Consider the following 21,247-nt stretch of genomic DNA (forward strand, 5'->3'; position numbering starts at 1 on the left):
GATATTCGGCATATATTGTGTGTGCACTTTATATTAGGTAAGGTTTAATGTTATTTATGTCATTTGAGGTGAGTTACACTTATAAAAAGCAAAAAAGATTAAAGTTTAGATCTATTTTCTAAACTAAAATGAAAAATTAAAAACATACTATTACACTGCACAATAAAGTTTATTACTCTAAGTGTTTCCGTAAATCATCATTGCTGAATATAAATCAATCGAGTGCTTGTTTATAAATAACTAATACAAAGCCTAGGTATAATTTATGATGTTTATAGCACAAAAATAAAATCCAAACAAATGGTTAGGCTGCAACGTTAAAATTATAAATCCTAGCTAATAAGTGGCCCAGTCACAAGCTTTTTGTCACAAGTAAACATAATGATGAAGTCAAGCCGATACATTAAAAAGGCGCAGAAGAGGAGGCAGTTGCATTGTTCGACCGGTGGTTCAATAGTAGATAGTAAGTAACGGTAGCCTGCATCATATATAAGGCCATAATATAAGCAATTCATGACCTTTAGGACTAAAATAACCTAGATATGGTTTACATACATCATTTTGAAGGCTGCTTTGTAGTGAATGAATAAGTTGGCCCCTATCAAATCCACACACAACAACTTGTTCAACGATCTCATCATCAATCTGCAACAATAATAATCAAACTACATCAGCAAGTTTTTAATGTTAAAATCATAAGAATAGTTTGGAGTTTGGACAAAAAATTTACCCTTGGTACATGTTGGGCTGCATTGATAGTTAAACAGGGACGAAGATTTAATATGAACCAAGGGTGTTGTCGTATGCCACGAATTGTCAGCCTCCTCGCAGGGTTGACCACAAGAATTCTCTTAATCAAATCACGAGCTCCGTCAGACAACTGGTTCGGAAGACTATACCTTCCAGCCTAAAATTTATCAAAAACATTATTAGTTCTATAAATTCTCTCTGAGTCGAACAATGAAATTTTTTTAGTATGTATACCTTAATTTCTCGAAGAGAAAGGGGATGTTTGAATCATCAAAAGGAAGAGCCCCACAGAGAAGAGCATACAAAATAATACCGCAACTCCAAATATCGACTTTAGGCCCATAAGGTTGTCCGGAAATAATCTCTGGTGCAGCATAGTTAGGGCTTCCACAAGCTGTTCTGAGAAGATTGCCATCCTTCATAATATTGCTTAGTCCAAAATCAGCAATCTTCACATTACCTTTGTCATCTAAAAGCGATGAACCACATTGTTCCCATGGCAATACTCCACTCCTGCGATAATCTGCCACACAAATATAATCATTACTCATTAGCACAACGCCTTGTGCTTAATATATCAAGAAAACACAACAAACCTGCTGAAGATAGTGTCTAGCTTCGTCTTCGTGCAACCTATTCTTTTTTGTAATATGATCAAAGAGCTCTCCTTTCATCATGGGATCCATGATCATATAGATATCTGTTGGTGTCTCTATAACTTCGTAGACACGGACCACGTTTGGATGCACGCACAATTGGCCTATTTTTATTTCTCGTCTCACTGCAAAAATCAATTCACTCTTAGAAAAAAACAAACACTTATTATGATAAAATCAGAGACTAATGAAAACGTAAATAAATGTTTTTTTACCCTTTTCTTGCTTCTCGGGGCTCCCCATCATCACACGGTTGATGATTTTAATGGCAACATTATGCCCAGTTCGAACATGTTGTGCAATTTTCACCTTTGCAAAGGTGCCAACCCCAAGCACTTCCCCAACTATGTAGTTCCTCTCAAGTAAATTTGCAGACTCCATGTATCAAAACAAACTATCACAATTACTACTCAACCTAATACATCTTTCTCTTAATCAAATAATTAAGTAGAAATCATGTTAAAAAAAAAAAAACTCAGAATTGGCGTGAGAGTAAAGAGGTATGGATTAGCAAACTAATACATATATAAAGTATGTGGTCGTGTATATATATATGTAAATAAATCTTATTTATCTCACAATTATGTAAATAAATAATAAATCTTAATAAGGAAAATAGTATCAACTATATAAATAAATAACCCAATACCCACTACTACAAACCCAAAAGTCTATCACAATTCATCGGTAGTATGACATGGAATTAATTATTAATTAAACTACCAAATCTCACAATTATGGAAATAAATCATAACGAAAATAATCATCATATATACCAGTAGTATATAAATTTATTTCGAGTTTTTGTAAACGTTGTTTCATCCTTCTTAAAATAGCAGCATATATGTGACGAGTGTACAATGCCAACATACATAAAAATTACTTTTCCGTTGTGCAAAAAATTAAGATAGGAGTACTTATTTTGCTATAGTAAAATACAAAATTGGTGTGCTTAATATTATTGCAACCATTTGTAACATTAAAAAATTAGAGAGTGATACTTAAGCCGTTGGGAAATAAGTAGATCGTCCCATTCGCTAATTTTGCCTTGATTTTTCGAAATTGTCGCTTTACATTTTCTCCAGATTGATCCCATTCTTTGTCAAATAAAAAATCTTCAAAATAAAATTTAATGCATATTTTTAATAACGAGAAATAACTGAGTACTCCATGTTAATATTGCTTAACTCACAATATAGGTTTAGTTTAAGCTTTCCAGAAAATAACTTTTACGAATGTCCTATCATTTTAATTATGTTGTTATTAATTATTTTTGAATTATTAAAAAAACAATGTTCTAAGACAAAAAAAAAATCTTACAAAAAAAACACTACAAAAAGTGGAGAGAGAATTAATATGTAACATTGAAATAAACCTACAACCTTCAATGCTATGCTAGAATACTAAGCCAAAATGAAAATTATAATACAAAGCTTTGAGCTTTGAATATTCTGGTTTTTTGGATCAACCATAAATTTAGAGACGTGTAAAGAGAGAGAGGAGATGGTGCAGCTAAATTAATTAACCAACATATGATCGAAACCACCGGCTTGCATTGCAGCAACACGAGGCCCTTGCACTTTGTGAAGCAACTGCTGCAGCCAATTTATCGTAGACGGATTCTGCTGAAACAGAACGTTAACAAAGATTGATACACGACGTTTAACTAAACAAGAAAACATCCATTAGATCAACGTACAAGATAGTTAGTGAAGGTCGCATCTCTAAGCATGTCGGGCAGACAGCTCCTCAGGGCATTGCAAGCTCTATAAAAAAATATACGAGGAGATTGGTTATGTAATACGGCTGAAGAAAGGGGGGTAAGATCGCATATGCAGTTCAGAGACGATCACCTTAGATTATCAGACAATCGACGATAGCATTTGATTATGTTTTTCAACAACCGTGGGGAAGGCTGTTCGACCTGTGCAGCAACCATGTTAGCCAGAACTCTACCTACTGCAAAGAAACGTTCCGCGGTGGTGCATATATACTCTAAGCCCACATCATCGAGCAAAACCTTTAGCACGATGAAAGTTGCCACCTGCCAAATGCAACAAATCTGTATCATTAAATTTATGTGCCAAATATAATTGATAGTGTATTCAGTAACAAGGAAATAACCAAAAACTGTTAGAAGCAAACTCACGGTTTTTGACAATTCACATCCAATCTCCATGGTGCGCAAGCACAAGGGAATGATCTCCGTAGACAGAAGGAAACTGATAACTTGGGTATCATCGACCTGAGAGCCAAAAACGCAAAATGAATTGTGAAGGATAATGCAAGCAATGACCATCACTGAAAGGGTATGTATAGTGAAGGAAAGAAGCGAAAGTTTTCCGTCCTTACAAAAGAGCATAGGTAAGATGTGAAATTAGAGGTGAATGAAGAATACCTTGACCAAAGCACCTATGACGCCTAAACTTGTAAGCCTCAGATATTCAAGGGGCTTTGACTTGGTGGTTGTATTAAGGAAAGGATACAAGTAGAGAGGAATGTGCGCTGCAACAGGGAAACATTACTTCTAATACATGGCAAAAAGAATGAAAGACTCTTGTAGCAACATCGATTAAGCATTTGTCCATGAAAATTACCATTGAGAAATCGCATTCTTGTGTCTGGATGAGAGGCTACACACTGCAACAAAAGTGAAAAGCATGTAAGCCTAAGAAGGTCCTTCATATATAAATAAATCATGAATAGGCAGATAGAAGAAAACAAACCTGAAGTAAAGCAAGTGCATTGCAAACTCTATTCGACTGTGCCGGAGTCAGAGTTGGTGATGATAAAAATGGGTAAATGGAGACTATTTCCTGGAGGAGCTCGATACAAAAAAAACAGAATTAGTACTATTCTCAATGGTGTAAAGAAAGCAAATTTCAAGCAAAAGATTAGGTGAAAAAGCACGAATTTTTCATCCTGGATTTCATGTCGTATTGCTTTAACTGGCATCCCAGTGAGATGAAACAGTGATAGGAAAGACATAGGTGCCTCTTAAGATGTTTTTACAAATATCAGGGAAGAAAAATTCACAAACCTGCAAAATAGCAGCTATGGTGCCCAAGGAATTCCATAGCAATGGAGCCAAATCTTGAAAAATTTCTCTCTTCTATAATTAAAAGTGATCATGAAGAGAAAGGATATGTTTTTACATAAAAATACTGGTGTTGAGAAAGTTTGTTCATATTTTTACATAGAAATTGAGACTCAAAATTTGACCTTGGAAAGTTGGAGAAGCGCATCTTGTCTACGATCCGGAGTGCAGAGATCGAGAACCAACTGCTCAATCCGGCCTTCTTTCAACTTCACCGCCGGAGGAACGCTTGCCATTCAAAAACACTTCTAATTAAATTACGTGCTGAGGATTACGTGCTGAGGAGTTATATAGGGTTTATGAATTATCTAATTTCCTAGTAAATCATTTTAGGAGTATATTATTCCAAAATAAAATTTCAATATGAACTCATTCGGTCATTAATTATTATTCCCTTCGTCCCATAACAGATGATACACTTAGATAATGACATGAGATTTTATGAGATGTTTTGTATGTTGAGCGGAGTCAGAAAATAATATATTTATATTAAACTGAGATAGAACTTTTTCCAAAAAAAAAAAATGTAATATCTTTTATGAGATAAACTAAAAAAGAAAGTCTGACCTCTATTCTATTATAGGAAATAGGGAGTACTACATTAAATCTTTTATTCAAGGAAACTACTAACAATATAAGGAGCAGATTTTGTGCAAGCCCAAAGATTTACTTTTTTTTAATTTGAAATAAAATTTCAATACGAATTCATTCCGTTAATAATTATTACATCAAATCTTTTTTCAAAATTCACCCATAAAAGAGTACCTTTTATTCAAGGAAAATAATAACTATATAAGGAGCAGATGGTAGTGTAATAAAGTACACGTATTTATGTAAATATAGTTGGTCGAATATATTATATGATCTTATGTTTCGATTACAAAATTTTTATTCTCATAAAACAGGAAATTTTCCAATTATAAATTTATTACTTATACGTTATATCAGCCAATGACTCACATTTGTATTTTCTTCCAAAACATATAATAGGAGTATCAAACTATTATTCGTCAAAAATAAAAATATTATTTTTTTATATTAAATTTAGATCTTACTCCATCCTCCTACAATAAGAGTCACACTTTACCATTTTGGCATGTCTCACAATAAGCATCACACTTCATTTTTACCATAAATGGTAAGTAGATCTTACATTCCACTAACTCATTTCACTCATATTTTATTATAAAATCAATATAAAAAATTGAATCTTATATTCCACTAACTTTTCTAACCCACTATTCTTTACATTTCTTAAAATTCATGTCCATAATAAGAGTGACTCCTATTATGGAACGAATGGAGTAAATGTTAACTAAAATCACCTAGATATCTAACAAAAAACTACAAACACACATCTAACAACGTATAATTAAGAATATATATAATTCAATACCACCAAATTTTAGAAAATACTTTACTCATTAATAAAACTAATTTTAATTTGTAAACCTATTTCAATTTTGTCCGTAATAAATCTTTAACAACTAACAATGTTCAAACATCAAATGAGATAATAATAATAACACAAATTATCTGTAATTTTGTACAAAAGAACTATTGCCAATACATGAAATTATTTACACTTGTATATTATAGGCCAAAATAATAATAACAAACCACAGCTTAGACGTATATGGTAATTGGTAAGAATATAATTCAATGAAAAAATAATGGACCAACAATTCTAGGACATGAAATGACACCAACAACTCGCCTCTTGCTGAAACAAATATGTGTAATGCATTAATATTTAGTGTCTTTAATGATCTAGTTTCATTGTAGATTTTGGAACTTATTTTCAATATCATAACTCTTAGTTAAGGTTGTTGGGGTTGATTTAAGGAGCTTTTTTATATTTATTTCTTGTGTTTAGCAATTACTTTTAGTTGTTGTGTTATTGTGTTTTTAGTTCATAAATTCTTGCCTTCAAGATTATAACTTTCCGTTTTTGCCTAGTTAATTATTCTTTGTGATTTTGCTTGTTTATTTGAGTTTGTTTAAAGCTTGTGAATGTGCTTCAAAGGCTGTTCTTATGTATTTACCAGATTAAAAAATTATTTTTTATTATAATTTTTTTATATTATAGAGCATATCATTGATATTAATTTCCAATAACATTATATACATATTTATAGAATTAAAGAAATAATTTATACTATTAAATTATGAAAATCATTCTTTATTACAGAATAAAATTAATTATACCAAAATCACTGTCATAAAATTATATAAAATTACTAGAGAAAATTTACAAAATTACTAATGTTAGAAAATTCACAAAAATATAAAGAAATCTAAAGAAAATCCATATAGGAACAAAAAAATGACTCAAAACATCATGCACAAGCAGGATTCAGTCCCAAGACTAAAATCCAAACCAAATGCAAAAACTGCATAAATATAAAATACATATTGCATAGTTCAAATGCCTCGGGCCCAAAGGGCTTGCTCATGCCCACCGCGGCTCCAGTACCAGTGCATGCAACAAACGATTCAAAACATGATTTTTTTTATATACCAATTCTAACATATATTTACATAATACCAATAGGTAGAAAAATGCATTATTTTCTTTTAACATAAAAATATGTGCATTTTTCATTTTTGTCCGTTCCATAAAAATATGGACATTTCCATTTATGAGAAGTTATTTACAACTTATATCACTATCAAAATACTACCCCATGTGGATCTCAGTATCTACTTACACTACTTTAACCAAGGGCAGTTCTATATATAAAGGGGAGGGCTTTAACCCCTAATTAATCTAATTTTTTTAAAAAAAATTCTATTATTAAGTTTCAAAATATGTTCATATTTTACGCATATTATAGTATAAAAGCCCCTATTGATAATCTAAATTACTTGAAAATTTAATTTGAAATTAAACTTTGAAAATTTAGTCCCTACTCATATTTATTTCTGCATCCGCCCCTGACTTTAATTACACTTCCCCTCCTCTCTTTTACTTTACTAATTTTGTCTTAACTCACAGGCCATCTCATATGCCTATATATATTTTTATGAGATAGAGGGAGTATTGTTTATTTATTTCTCTCTCTTCTGTGTGAGAGAGTGGTCCATTCCAATTAATTATAAGTTATAACATTTGATTTCATATTACATAATATAAGGTCGTGCGTAACGTACATCGTATTGTTACTGTAATTATCAAACTATTACTATCATTTATGTTCCAAAAGAATTCAAATGAAACTAAGCATATCAATTTGGTACATGGACCACTGTGGTCAAATGAATCATAGATAAATAGATCGAAATTTATGATAAAGATAATTAAATTTATTATTTGATAAAAATGTAAAGCAGAAAAGTGGGATTTATAGAATCAAGAATCCTGATCGAGAGACACCAAATCCAAAGAGGATCTACCAACAAATATGAATAGCTTGATCCATACATTGAACTGAGAACTCCAGTGATCGCAATCTTTCGATCAAATCAAAACGAAGATGCTGAGATTAAAGTGCTAATCCATTAATGAATCAATAATTAAAAACAGTGAGTATGATGATCAGCAGCATTAAGACACCAGGAAGTTTCATGGTAATTTAAGGCTGTCCCTCACGCGGTTGTCACGTGATTGTAGCATGTTTTTTATGTACCGTGCAACCATGTCTCATTTTTACTAATTTCGTTTTTGCTACATTATGAAATTCAGAATTATATTCAACAACAATTAAATAATTGGACCAAGAAACCTGGTCCACAATCTCATTTCATTGTCTAAAGAATACATGACAGGGGAAAGAAATGCAATTCATGTATTACTAACTTTTCAATAATTAATATGTATAAATGCATGCAAAAATACTTAAAATAAAGCACACAAATATAATGCTATTCACATTTATTAAAATTAAGATTTATAAATAAGTTAATTAAAAATTACATGAAACAATTAAAGAATGAATGTTACATCTCATTTTAAATTTTTTCCGAGTGCAGTTAATTTATTTCAATCATTATATATTTAAATGGAGTGATTATATTTTTATTTTTTTTTACTTTTCCACTGTATAATTATTTTTTACGTTACCTAACCCTCTATAGGGATGTGATCAAATGAAAACTCTAAATATTGTACAAACTCAAAACTATGATCTGGACCATTGAAAAATGTCAACATATCACAAAAAAGCATCAACAGGAAAATGTCAATAAAATTTCAACGGTAGTCAATTGATGTTGTGTTGACATTAAAATCTTAAAATTTTACATTGTGTTGATATTGTATTGAAACTGTATTGAAGTTCTGTTGAGGAGTTTTGAGTTTGTACAATATATAAGTTTGCATTTTATCACTACCCATCTTCTATATAACTATACATTACGGATTAAATTAACTAATTAAGGGATTTAACTTCATGGAGCAGTTGCAGTTGCGCTATTTATTTTGGAATATGTATATTTTTGCACCATTATAAATATCAGTGGCACATTTTGTACTTTATTCCCAAAATAAATAAATATTTTTTTTTCATTGACATTGATTGTTCTGCAGTAAGAATAACTTATACTAATTCGTAATTTTGACCATTCCTAATCATAGGTTATTTATTTTTCTTCGGATAATAAACTTATAAAAAAATGTTGCAGTGCACAATGTAAAGGTATCAGAACAGCTAAACATGTCAGTCAGACAAATGCCTCTAATTGGGAAACCAAGATATTCATAAACAAAATAATCTTGTTAAAATTAAAGCAAAATAATTCCAAAACTTTATAGTTAAAGCCATTTGCTTGTAAATTTGTAGTTAAACGAGTACTTTTAAGTTGTGGCTTTGATCATCAATTTGCACGAGCTATCTCTGAAAACAACAATTAGTTTAAACAAAAAAAAGGGGAAAATATGTATCCCTTTTTTGCCGACCACATCATCTTGGAAGTTGATGCCTGAATTCAATATTGATGTTAAACAATGATGTGGCACTCCCAAACTAGCTACAATTCCCCATTATAAATACCCCTTAATTAACAATACAACAACTCAATAACACCATCAACCTCTTCAACTCTCAACATTCCCTCAACCTATATTTTTGCTCACAAAATGGAAACCAAATCAAAGAAGAATTTGACAAGCAAGAAGCTGGGAAGATTTCTCAAGCAACAAAGAGGAAGGCTCTACATTGTCAGAAGATGTGTAGTCATGCTTCTTTGCTGGCACGATTGATATTTTCTAGTGTTTTTTTTAGTGTTTTTTATTCTCTTTATTCACATTGTAAATAGCCTTCAAATTGGGGAGTTTCTTTTCATCATTCACCCCTATATATTTGAACATTCCACAATTTTATGTAGTGCTCGGTTAGGAATGGAATAAAATTATTGCAATTCGCATGAATATGTGAAAACGTTCTTGCCATATTTTTTTTAAAACTATTCCACCGTTCACTGTTTTTATTTACTTTGTATTCCAATGCATCCCCATATCGAAATGGTACATATGGAAAATCTATAGGTGAAAAATTCATTTTGAAGAAACACTTTAATTGGTAAAACGTTTGTTATCTAATACAGAGAAAGTTTGAGTCGTCATGAAATAAATAGGGAATGATTGTTACTTTTCGTTTGTAAAAAAATAAAGATGAATCCATTTTTAAAAAATAAGAAAATAATTAAAAGATTAACATAAAATTTCATTTAAACAATAGTTAAATTGATAAGCTCCTCTATATAATATCTATATAGATAATTTAACTGGTAAGACAATTCTCCAATATCTAATAATTAAAAAATCAAACAAACAAATTTAAAAAATGGAAATGTACAGTTTTTGGGCCATATCAGAATAAAATGGAACATGGGCCGTAACACATGTGTGCATCTAATATTTTGGGCTTCCAACTTCACAAATTTGAAGGATTTTTTTTAAATTATTTGGATAGGAGACTCGAATATCCAGGATTACATTGAATAAGTGAAGATTCATCCCAATTTAAAGTCTCAATTTAATTTGATATGGATTTTGAAAAAATAGTAAAAAAATGATGAAGAGGTTAATTGGAGTGGAATTTAGTGTCTATTTTTATGAACTTTTTCCGTTTCATAATAAATACCATAATTGTTGGAAAATAACATTGAATTTTAGAAAATATTATTTTGTATGTTAAGTAAAAAAATAAATATATTTTAATATATTAAGTAATATAAAAGAGAATATTTTTTAAAATAAAAAAACTATATCATCATTTAAATAGAGTGAGTATTAGTTTTTAAAATGAAAGTTGGACATCTACTTTGGACAAAGCTAGTATAGAGTGAGTATTAGTTTTTAAATAGAATTGAGTGTAAAAATTTTAGTGGAGTATAAAGTTAACTACCTAAAATCGAAATGGAAAATGTAAGTGAAATTTTAAATTATGAACGTATTAAAATAACAAATTGAAACGTCGACTGCGAGAGTAATATTAATACATACACAAATCTGCATCCCTTAAAAACAAAATGAAAGAGTCTATTTTCATCAGCGATTTCGTTGATGGATGCATCTACAATCCTGTCTGATAATGCTTCATACTGCATCTTTCATTGTGTGAATGTAAAATGTGATTAGGAAGGATTTAATTATAATGTTAGCATTCCAATTGTAATTTCACAAATTATAGGGTTTTGTTTATCTAGAACTGTGCTGATGAATTGGTCATATTTCTCATATTTCAGTTTGTGCTTGATGGCAAAACAAATAAACTGAAGATGAATTAGCAGGAGACAAAGGCATGTTCCTTTTAATTTCTTCCATGTGTTGATTGTGTTAACATTGCTACCTGAATCTGAGCTTGTCTTATCACTCACTTGTTCTTCAGATTTACAATTCAGATTTACTACAGCAATTTTCAGTCAAAGTCACAACTCTGTTGTTTGTTTACTAAGAATGGTTTTCTTGAGAAATCTTTTCACGACTATTAAAAGTAGGTCTTGCTTCATCTACCACTCACAACTACTTTAGTTAAGCCTTAAACTTGTCCCATCCCATTTCTTCTTTGGCATCTGTTTCTAATTGTTTAGTTTCAATGATAGGTTGGCTCTGTTTACTCATTGGTCTGAGTGAGCTGATATGCTTTGAATAATAAATCTATTAGATCCATCCACCTATTTTAAGTTTTAGAGTCTGAGGGTCGATTTCATCAGCATTTTGGTTTGGTGAAAGCTGGAGATATCTGCCTCATTATTCTATTACTGTAAAAAGTAAAGTTGTCATTCCTGGTAAAAGAATCTTGTTTTAGTGGAAAAGGCTGGCTGAATTAATAGGAAAAAATGAGTAAATGCATATTGTCAAGCTATATATGAAGTAGTCGCGTTTTAATGGTTGGCGACACGAGATATGACTTTCCGATTCTTATATAACACGCCTAGTCTTGTGCATTCCAAATTGAAATAAGGAATTTAGGGTTTTTCGCCGCCACTGCTGCTATTCCATTTACATAGCAGCAGAAGAGGTAAGCATTACCCCCTACGTTTTTCTTTCCATTACAATTAGTTTGTTTGATCTTCGTATCAAAATAACTGGTCATCTATTTTATGGTTTCTTCTTTTGGATAGAAGCTTGGAATCGGAGATTTTGTTCTCTTCTTACCGAGAGGTTTCTTTGAATTCCCTGTACTGATTTATTGCACTAGACTGTAATAATAGATCTATGCAATATTAAGTGTATCTTAGTTAGATCTGGCAATTCATGATGCCGTGTATCAACTTTTCATGTTTTGGTTATCCATTTTGTGCCTTTCCATAATCTCCTATCTATGTATTCATGATTGTTATTATCTTGTTTAGATGTTGCTATCATGATGTCGTGTCGAGGATTGTCTGTGTCTTGAACTTAATTTATGGTTTGGAAGTTTATTTGACTTTAACGAAGCCAACTAGTCGAATTCATGTCTGATTTTTCTTGTATAGTTCGTGCAATTGTGCCTGCACGAAAAGGCCAACTTAGTTCACAACTCATGCACGATTTTGCACAATCCACACTGTCTAATGTGTTTTTTCGATCACTTTTTTGGCCGTTATTTGAAAAAAATGAAACAAGCGAAAATGGAAGAAGGAAATGGGGTCGATCACTTTGCTCGCATCACAGAGGAACTACTCTCGTTGATATTAAGCCAGTTTGAAAACCTAAAGCATCTGTGTGGATACTCCCTTGTCTCGAAGCGTTTTGCTTTGGCTATTTATGAATTGGAATCTGTTCATTTGACTCTTCCAAGTACTACACACTCTACTGAATCAGCTGATAAAATCTGTGAACTTCTCCCTAAGCTGACAGACAGCAAACTGGTTTTTCTCTGATTTGATTTTATGATAATTTGGTTTGATATTTTTCTTCATCTGTGAATGTTTCTATGATTTTGTACTTTGAACAAAGACTTAATCGTCAACATGTGAGCTACTTTCGCACTATTTTTGTACTATTTTTGCACTATCTTTGCACTATATTTGCACCGTTTTACTCTTTTTCTTATCACTCTTTGTTATTTGAATCTTTGTATTTTATTTTCTTCTCTGATTCCTTGTCTTTTCCCCCATTTTTTTTCTCTCATCTCACTCTATTTTCCATTTTTTGGTACTATTTGAATCTGCGAACTTCTCCCTAAGCTGGCAGGCTTTACCAGTGAAGAAATGAGTGAATTCATCAAGTTATCACCGATTTAGGAGTTGGGGTTCTTGTCATTCCTTCGGAACTTCAGGGAACTCAGATCTATTTCGATGGACTTCACATGCCTTCGCAGCATCTGCAGTTCAGTGAGGGTGAAATTCAGCAGTGGTGGAGCCATGGTGGAACTCTTTCTAGAACTACCAGCATTTGTGCCTTTGGAGTATACTGGGGACCAAAAGGAATTGCAAGATCCGTTGTTGGAGTTTGTAGGTAAATATAAAGAATCATTTCCTTACTACTGATCCAAGTTTAACTATGCTGGCATCAAACTGACTCTTCTCTCGTTTAGATTAATGTTAATTTGGGACTAAGTTTGATGTTTATCTTCATCGGGGAATGTTTCTATCTATGGTTTTGTACGTTGCATTCTATTTTCAAATGAATGTTTCATGTTTGTATAATAATATCTCTCATACTTTTCGCACTATTTTTCACCATTTTGCTTTATTAGTTCACTTTTAGTTTCGATGGAAGGTTGGCTCTATTTACTCATTGTTTTGAGTGAACTGATATGCTTTGAATATTAAATCTATTAGATCCATCCAGCTAATTTAAGTTTTAGAGTCAAATATTGAAGGAGAGTGAGTCGATTTCATCAGCATTTTGGTTTGATGAAAGATGGAGATATCTGCCTCCATTATTCTACTATTGTAAAAAGTACTGTTAGTCATTCCTGGTTAAAGTCTTGTTTTAGTGTAAAAGGCTGGCTGAATTAATTGGCAAAAATGAGTAAATGCATATTGCCAAGCTATATATGAAGCAGTCATGTTTTAATGGAAGACAACATGAGATATGACCTTCATTTCTTATATATATACGCCTTAAAGGTTCCAAATTTTATTACAGAATATAGGGTTTTTCGCCGGCGGCATTTACATAGCAGCAGAAGAGGTTAACATTTTCCCCGTGTTTTTGGTTCCATTTCTTTCCATTACAATTAGTTTATTTGATCTTCGTATCGAAATGACTGGTCATCTATTTTATGGTTTCTTGTTTCGGATAGAAGCGTTCAAGTGTGGGATCTTGCAATCGGAGATTTTGTTCACTTCTTACCGAGAGGTTTCTTAAATCCCCAGTATTAATTTATTGCACTCGCTGTAATTATAGATCTGTGCAATATTAAAATTGTTAATGTGGTTAGATCTGGTTATTCATGACGTTGGGATGTTTATTTGATTTTAAAAAAACCAACTTGGTCGAATTCATGTCTGGTTTGTCTTGTGCCTGCACAAAAAGGCCAACTTAGTACCCAATTAATACACAATTCATGCACGATTCGTGCTGTCTAATGTGTTTTTTGGGTTGAAACCTGTCACTCAGTCCTTATATCATATTGGGTTGTGAATTTAAGACATGTTAGATTTTTATTATTTGGAAAAATGAAACAAGTGAAAATGGAAGAAGGAAATGGGGTACTGTATCTAGTAGTTTAGTTGCCTCTGTTTCCCATATTGTTTTTCTTTCCATTACAATTAGTTTGTTTGATCTTCGTATTGAAACAACTGGTCTATTATTTGATGGTTTCTTCATTTGGATAAGAGCATTCGCAATGGTCGGCTAGCGACCGGCTAGCCGATTCTTCGTGCTGGCCGGTCGGCTAGCCGAACCATTGTAGGCGGCCAGCGGTATACCGGCCAGCCGATCGGCGTGGGCTGGCCGATTGGTGGGCGCTGGCCGATGCGCTAGCCGATCGGCAGCCGCCATTGTGGCTGCCCGATCGGCCAGCGCCGATTTTTGTATTTTTGTATTTTTTTTTACAAACCTATATAAACGCGATTTTCGTTTCATTTTCATTTGCACCACTTGTTTTAATGAGTTTTCTCTCTCTCTAACTTTCTGTACAAGAGCATCATCGCGCGATGACTAACGCGGGTGGTAGCGGTGGTGGTAGTGGTGGTAGTGGTGGGGATGCTGAGGAGTACGAACGGAGGATGAACGAGGCTATGAATGCCTACATGAACCGCGAGATGGAGCGGTACATGCGTAGGGTGGAACAGCAGGCGATACCTCGCCCTCCACGAGTTGTCCACCACCGAGCAGTGATTGATCGGGATCACGTAGCTGCACATCAGCGGCTGTACGACGACTACTTTTCAGAGAACCTGCGGTTTTCCGCCAACATGTTCCGGCGGCATTTTAGAATGCGCAGGGAGTTGTTTATGCGCATCGTTGGGGCATTAGAGCGTTAATATCTGTGTTTCCGTTTCAGGCACGATGCGGCTGGCAGACCCGGCAACACCCCTATTCAAAAGTACACGGCGGCAATAAGGCAGTTGGCCTACGGAGGCGCGGCAGACATGTGGGATGAGTACCTCCACATCGGTGAGTCGTCAGCCCTGAAATGTCTGAAGAAGTTCTGTGGGGGCGTGATAAGCGTTTTCGGTGAGCAGTACCTTTGAAGCCCTACTCCCGAAGATTGTCAGAATTTGATGCAGATGCACGGGGAGAAGCATGGGTTCCCCGGGATGTTAGGCAGCATAGATTGTATGCATTGGGAGTGGAAGAACTGTCCGACTGCCTGGAAGGGGGCCTACACGACCGGCTACTAGTCAAAGAACCCCACGATAATCCTCGAGGCCGTAGCTGATTACCGGCTGTGGATCTGGCATGCGTATTTTGGGGTAGCCGGGTCGAACAACGACCTCAACGTCCTGAACTCGTCTCCCCTCTTCAACGAGAAGTGCCAGGGCGTCAGTCCAACCGTCTCATTTGTGGCCAATGGCAACCGGCATGATATGGGCTACTACTTGGCGGATGGGATATACCCTCGGTGGCCGGTCTTTGTGAAGACGATCAGACAAACAAGTGATGAAAAGAAGGCCTACTTTGCGCAACAACAGGAGTCGGCGCGCAAGGACGTGGAGCGCGCATTTGGTGTGCTCCAGTCTCGATGGGCGGCAATTAAGGGTCCAACGCGTTTGTGGGATGTCGGATGCGTTTCCCAGATAATGTACGTCTGCATTATCCTGCACAACATGATCGTCGAAGACGAAGGCGTACAACTGACTAGTTGGGTCAGTGACGATGAAGCCGGTCCAAGCCACAGAACGGTCACCCCTAGTGTACGACGTGGGGTACCTCTCGATGAAGCCGACCGCCTCAAGGAATTTGCCAAATGCGCCAAGTGGATGCTCATATTCAACTCCAAAATGATATAATTGAAGAGTTGTGGGCACGGAGGATTGCACGGCGATAGTTTTTTTCTTTATTATGCACCTTCTTAAATGTAATTTTTTTTATCTATGTAACTTTTTTAAATGCAATTAATGAATTTTTCCGTATATGTGTCGTAAATTTAATTCCGTAATTTAATTGTAATTTTAATTCCGTAAATGTAGTATATTTTGAATTATTTTTATTGCGGGTATGGCTGACCTAAATCTGATGTGGCAGGTGGATTTTTTAGTGTTGCTGACGTGGCAGGGGAGAGAATGACTGGCCTATTGCTGGCCTAAGCACCATTGCGGATGCTCTAAAAGCGTGCAAGTGTAGGATCTTGTAATCGGAGCCAACTTTGGTTTGTCTTGTTTATAATAAAATATGAGTCTAGTGAGTTAGTGGAATGTGGTAAAAGTGAAATGTAATTCTTATTATGGGCGGATTGAAATGGTAAAATGTGACTATTATTGTGAGACGGGAGAGTAATATTTAATTTTGGAGTTCACTCTCAAAAATATTGGCAAATAATCTGTAATAAAACTAAAGACTTTCTCCGTCCCATAATAGATGGCACACTTGGAGAATGGCATGAGATTTTAGGAAATATTATTTTGTGTGTTAGGTGGATAGAGAAAATAGTATATTTATATTAATGTGAGAGAGAGCTTTTTCCATAAAAGAAAATGTGACATCTTTTGTAAGACAAATTGAAAAGGAAAGTGTGACATATGTTATGAGACAGAGGAAGTACTATATACAAGGATTAGAGTAAAATGAGTTCCAAGTGCAGAAATAAGATAGTATTAAAACACAGTAGTATCCAAAAAATAATTGTAAAATTTCATACGTTTTTACGGTTTTGATGGGTTGGACTTGGCTTGATTTGGTCAAGTATTTCATTAGTTTAGTATACTGTTGTCCAACTTTCTATCGTTTGATTGTTTCGACGAGTTTGATACATTTTGAAGGAAAAACATTGCTAAAAATAGTAGATTTCAATCGGCCTTTCAAGGTAAAAAAATTGTCATTAATTGGTTTTGAAAGAGCATCATGTAAGTATCCGACCGACACACCTCAATCGGAGTAAAGTATAGTAAAATAAGAGTATCTCCAACGGTGCTATTGGGCAAAAGCACAACTGTGCTCACCGCTGCGGTCTTGCCATCGGCACGGCGTGCTCTTAGCGCCGTGCCGACAACAAGAGCACGAGGAGCCGACATGGCATGCTCAGATTGGTCGTTGGTTTATCATTTTTTTAAAAAATATGAAAAAATTTGGAAATTTCGGATTTAATAAAAAAAATATTTTCTCACTTCCCAATAAAATATATTTATTTTTTCCACACTTTTAATTTATTTTTTTCATTTTTTTTATCAAAATTTCACACTTTCCTCTATAAATACCCCTATTTCAACAAAAAATCACACTACACCAAACAACCCTCTCAATCTCAATTTTTAGGATTTAATTATGTAATTTTTATTTTTTAGTGAATTGTAATAGTATTTTGGGTATTTTTAATGTATTTTAATTTTGTGGAAATGTTTTTAGTAATTGAAGCATTTAAATTAAATAATAGAATGGTGGGACCCTTGAGCATGCTCTTGCGGAAGAGCACGGATGTGGGTGTTGTCCTCTTGTGGAAGAGTAGTGAGTATAAAATGAATAAAACTGGGTCCGAACCCACATCAAAGCTCTTTCCAAAGAGCATGGACGGGGATGTTGTAATGTCCGTTTTACAAAAGTTGCACGAGGTAGTGCAAACCCAGCGAGCCACTGAATTCACGGCCTGCTAACCCAGCAATCCGCTGACTGGTTCCTGCAAGATTTTGTGTTGTTTTATCATATTTTGGTCTTACTCAATCTAATCCCTATAACATATGTAAATAGAAAGAACATACCTACACATACGTCATGCAATGTAATGGCCTAAACTAATGAAGCAGGTAGTAATATTTTTTGGAACATTAATTGTAAACAATTTATAAAATAAATTATCTTTAAAATTTAGACTACCAAGTACTCCATATAATTAACCCAAAATTTAACATGTTGGGCTAGACTAAACTGTAATTTATGCTGCCCTACATTACTCCTATAAATTCAAGCCCACTAATTTTGTCTTTCTTTTGAGTGCTACTGCCTATAGTGAATTAGTGAGTGCAGATGACCTGTGATTCCCAGTTTCATATTGTCGGAATTTTGAATAGGAAGAATGATTGAGGGATAATATTAAGGTGACATTTTACTCATAACTATCTCCTAATTAGTGGTGCAATGTCATTTTAGCACACAAGGAATTTGAAATAACGTGATGAGTGCAATCATTGTCTCATCCTGGTCCCCAAAAACTACCACAAAATTATGATAGTTGAGCATAAGAAGTCACACAAAATTAAGGAACTAATTTTGAGTTGTTAGTGCTATGCCACATTCTTTCTCTATCTCAATCATTTTTTATCCTCTTTTTTTTTTGTTGTGTGAACTTGAGTAGATTCTTTCATGCTTCTCTTTTCACTCCAGACTTCAGATATGTGTTTCTAGAGACAGGACAACATCTTACATAAATACCTTTTAAATTTATAAGATAATAGTTAATGTTCTTACTAGAATTTATATTTTTGCTTGCTTTTTCTAATGTAATTATCATTAGGTCAGCTTTTATTTTAATCTCCCAACATATAAAAGATTGAATCTTAGTTGAAAAGTTGGGATTTATGGGATGGCACCTTTTTCATTTGTTTTTTCCAAGTAAGCAATAACCGAAAGGGAAAGAAGTGGGCGATGAATCCACAGAGGTAAAGTGTCATCACAAATAATAAGCGTGCTTTTCTTTTCATCCAAGATTCGGTTGCTTGATTCCCACTTTACTATATGGATCCAAGTGATCAACCAATACCGTTTCTCCTCTCATTACTTTATTAAATTGACGGCTCTTTCAACATCGACACTGCTAAAAAAATCAATGTAAATGCCTCTAACTTCTATTACTATTCTCTAATTATTTCTTTCTCATTATCCATCTCTCGCATCTTATACTACCAATATCTCAATTGCTTCTGGTGACACTGATAGCGAAAAATAAAGATTGCTTTATAATTATTAACAATAATTTGGGCTCTCAATTGTCAAGATTCTAGCTTCGCCACTGAATATAAAGAATGCACTTTTGATGATTGGCTTTGCTTGTGGACTACACATTCAAAAATTGGATATTGGTAGGCATCACATTACTTCAAGCATAAGGGTAAGGTAAGGCCCATAATTTTCATTCTTCATGTTGATAAAATATTCTTTATTGGTGTCAATAGTAGGGCGGTTGCGTATTTCTTGAGTTTTTGTGCATGAGAATATGCTTTTTGTGGAAGGATACGATACCTTATTCCACTTCCATTCACTAACTTGTCATTCAGTTTTAGTTGTTTGTAATAGGATGCAACTGAGGTTCATTTAGACAACTTATGTAATAGTACTAGTATACAATCGGATTCATATTACTTATGGGGCCTTTTTGAGTGACACATTTTCTCTTCTAGCAAAATTAAACTTTTATTTTATTTTATTCTCTATATATTTATATATTTTATTCTTTTGATATTTATCTACTTTATTCTCTACTTAACTAACTAAAGATTATTTTTTTATTCCCAAACCCAAAAGAAAATCTCCACATATCTAGGGCGATGAGAGTTAAGGTTCAACTTTCCATGTCCCAGAGCCTATGACGAAGTTAATACTAAAATAGTATATCTCTATTGTAGAGAAATAGATGAATAAGTTTAGAACTTTAGATACAATAGTTAAAAATATTTAGAACGGAAGAACATATTTATGAATTACTTTTTTTGTCAAACAAATAATACATATGCTCAATCAATAATTTCATAGTTTTTTGTATTGAATTGTGCAAAAATCGTGGAAACAAATAACACAACAAGAAAGCGTTTTCTATATTGAACACACAATATTGATTATGAACTAATTGAAGTGGTGGGGTATATTGTTGTATGTTATTGAGCACATGTTTTCGTCGTTAGACCAAAAAGGGATCGTAAACCTTTGGCGCCATCATATGCGAGCAATTCCATGGTGCTCGCCAAAGTTAACTAGTACATATGTGCTTGCTATATCGCTATATGAGACAACTAAGGACAACTAATCATATGCTCGTAAACTTGTGTCAGTACAACCCGAGCGTTTGTGGTTTCATGTTTTTAAATGGAATTTACCGGCAGATCGAGTTTCAAATTTGAAGGGTGAAAGTATTCATCGTTACTTTCTTATAGGTGGTAACAACATTTAGAACTTTTGCTTGAGGCGTTCCTATACTTTAAGACTATATATACATCCTCAATATTTTTAATAATAACTAGTATATACATACATACATAGGGGTGTGTTAAAATGACAACACCTCTTAAAGTGACACTGTGATACCATGCTAGACTGCAATATTATGAACGCTAGACTGCAATAGTATGAACGCTACACTGCAATCTATAGATTGCAGTCTAGCGTATTAGATATTGCAGACGGGAAAAATTGCAGTTAATAATTGATATTGCAGTCTAGCGTATTGGATATTGCAGACGGGAAAAATTGCAGTCTAGCAGGACTTGAAAATTTACCCTTGAGCATTTTTTATGATTGTCACATGACAGCTTATTATTCGTCCATATGTACAAATGATTGGCTAGGAATGATGGTATAGTGTTACTTTAAGAGGTGTTGTCATTTTAACACAAACCTACATATTATTAATTGCATTAGTATATCATAAAAGTGGAACCACGATACTATCATACAATATGAAAAAATATATGACCTAGCTTTACGCCTTTACTACTTAAAGTCATGTTTCCTTGGCTATACATGTTCACTAATTGCTTGGAGTGAAGTGGATGTACAAAT

General features: G+C 33.8%; 3 protein-coding genes and 1 pseudogene across 15 annotated transcripts; 2 read left to right on the forward strand and 2 right to left on the reverse strand.

Annotated features, from left to right (window-relative positions):
• Nucleotides 1-403: 403 nt before the first annotated feature.
• LOC125209579 (SNF1-related protein kinase catalytic subunit alpha KIN10-like) lies at nt 404-8,143 on the reverse strand (annotated as a pseudogene).
• On the reverse strand, nt 2,924-4,739 carry LOC125209576 (uncharacterized). Its single transcript, XM_089068368.1, has 9 exons — nt 4,629-4,739; nt 4,447-4,518; nt 4,133-4,222; nt 4,004-4,085; nt 3,805-3,911; nt 3,556-3,651; nt 3,260-3,450; nt 3,106-3,172; nt 2,924-3,031 (listed from the first exon to the last, which is right to left on the reverse strand). Exons 1-9 carry the CDS (start codon nt 4,737-4,739, stop codon nt 2,924-2,926), a joined length of 924 nt encoding a protein of 307 aa, XP_088924494.1.
• A 1,396-nt stretch (nt 8,144-9,539) lies between the features above and the next one.
• LOC148930531 (small polypeptide DEVIL 3-like) lies at nt 9,540-9,871 on the forward strand. The gene has a single exon (XM_089066736.1). The coding sequence runs from the start codon at nt 9,581-9,583 to the stop codon at nt 9,701-9,703; it is 123 nt and encodes a 40-aa protein (XP_088922862.1). The 5' UTR covers nt 9,540-9,580; the 3' UTR covers nt 9,704-9,871.
• A 1,087-nt stretch (nt 9,872-10,958) lies between these two features.
• Nucleotides 10,959-16,809, forward strand: LOC125212120 (uncharacterized). 13 transcript variants are annotated; one of them, XM_089068593.1, is made up of 5 exons: nt 10,959-11,101; nt 11,191-11,244; nt 13,124-13,387; nt 15,023-15,254; nt 15,387-16,458. In XM_089068593.1, the coding sequence occupies exons 3-5, from the start codon at nt 13,228-13,230 to the stop codon at nt 15,574-15,576; spliced, it is 582 nt and encodes a 193-aa protein (XP_088924719.1). In that variant the 5' UTR covers nt 10,959-11,101; nt 11,191-11,244; nt 13,124-13,227; the 3' UTR covers nt 15,577-16,458. The 13 variants fall into 13 exon arrangements, 9 of the variants coding, with proteins under 9 accessions (XP_088924719.1, XP_088924716.1, XP_088924718.1 ...); XM_089068590.1 differs by lacking the exons at nt 10,959-11,101; nt 11,191-11,244 and adding exons at nt 11,251-11,966; nt 12,070-12,109 and having other exon boundaries at nt 13,117-13,387; XM_089068592.1 differs by lacking the exons at nt 10,959-11,101; nt 11,191-11,244 and adding exons at nt 11,251-11,966; nt 12,070-12,109.
• The last annotated feature ends 4,438 nt before the right edge of the window (nt 16,810-21,247 follow it).

This window comes from Salvia hispanica, chromosome 3 (assembly GCF_029641045.1).
Source record: "Salvia hispanica isolate PSC_SH4W2 chromosome 3, Shi_PSC_v1, whole genome shotgun sequence".
NCBI classification, from domain to species: domain Eukaryota; kingdom Viridiplantae; phylum Streptophyta; class Magnoliopsida; order Lamiales; family Lamiaceae; genus Salvia; species Salvia hispanica.

Coding starts and splice junctions, on each gene's coding strand:
- LOC125209576 (XM_089068368.1), bottom strand. CDS start 4,739: ATGGCAAGCGTTCCTCCGGCGGTGAAGTTGAAAGAAGGCCGGATTGAG. Junction 4,223..4,446: donor CCATAGCTGCTATTTTGCAG/GTTTGTGAATTT, acceptor GAGCTCCTCCAG/GAAATAGTCTCCATTTACCC. Junction 4,086..4,132: donor ATGCACTTGCTTTACTTCAG/GTTTGTTTTCTT, acceptor TTATATATGAAG/GACCTTCTTAGGCTTACATG.
- LOC148930531 (XM_089066736.1), top strand. CDS start 9,581: ATGGAAACCAAATCAAAGAAGAATTTGACAAGCAAGAAGCTGGGAAGA.
- LOC125212120 (XM_089068593.1), top strand. CDS start 13,228: ATGGACTTCACATGCCTTCGCAGCATCTGCAGTTCAGTGAGGGTGAAA. Junction 13,388..15,022: donor TCCGTTGTTGGAGTTTGTAG/GTAAATATAAAG, acceptor TTTCTGTACAAG/AGCATCATCGCGCGATGACT. Junction 15,255..15,386: donor GTAGCTGCACATCAGCGGCT/GTACGACGACTA, acceptor TTTCCGTTTCAG/GCACGATGCGGCTGGCAGAC.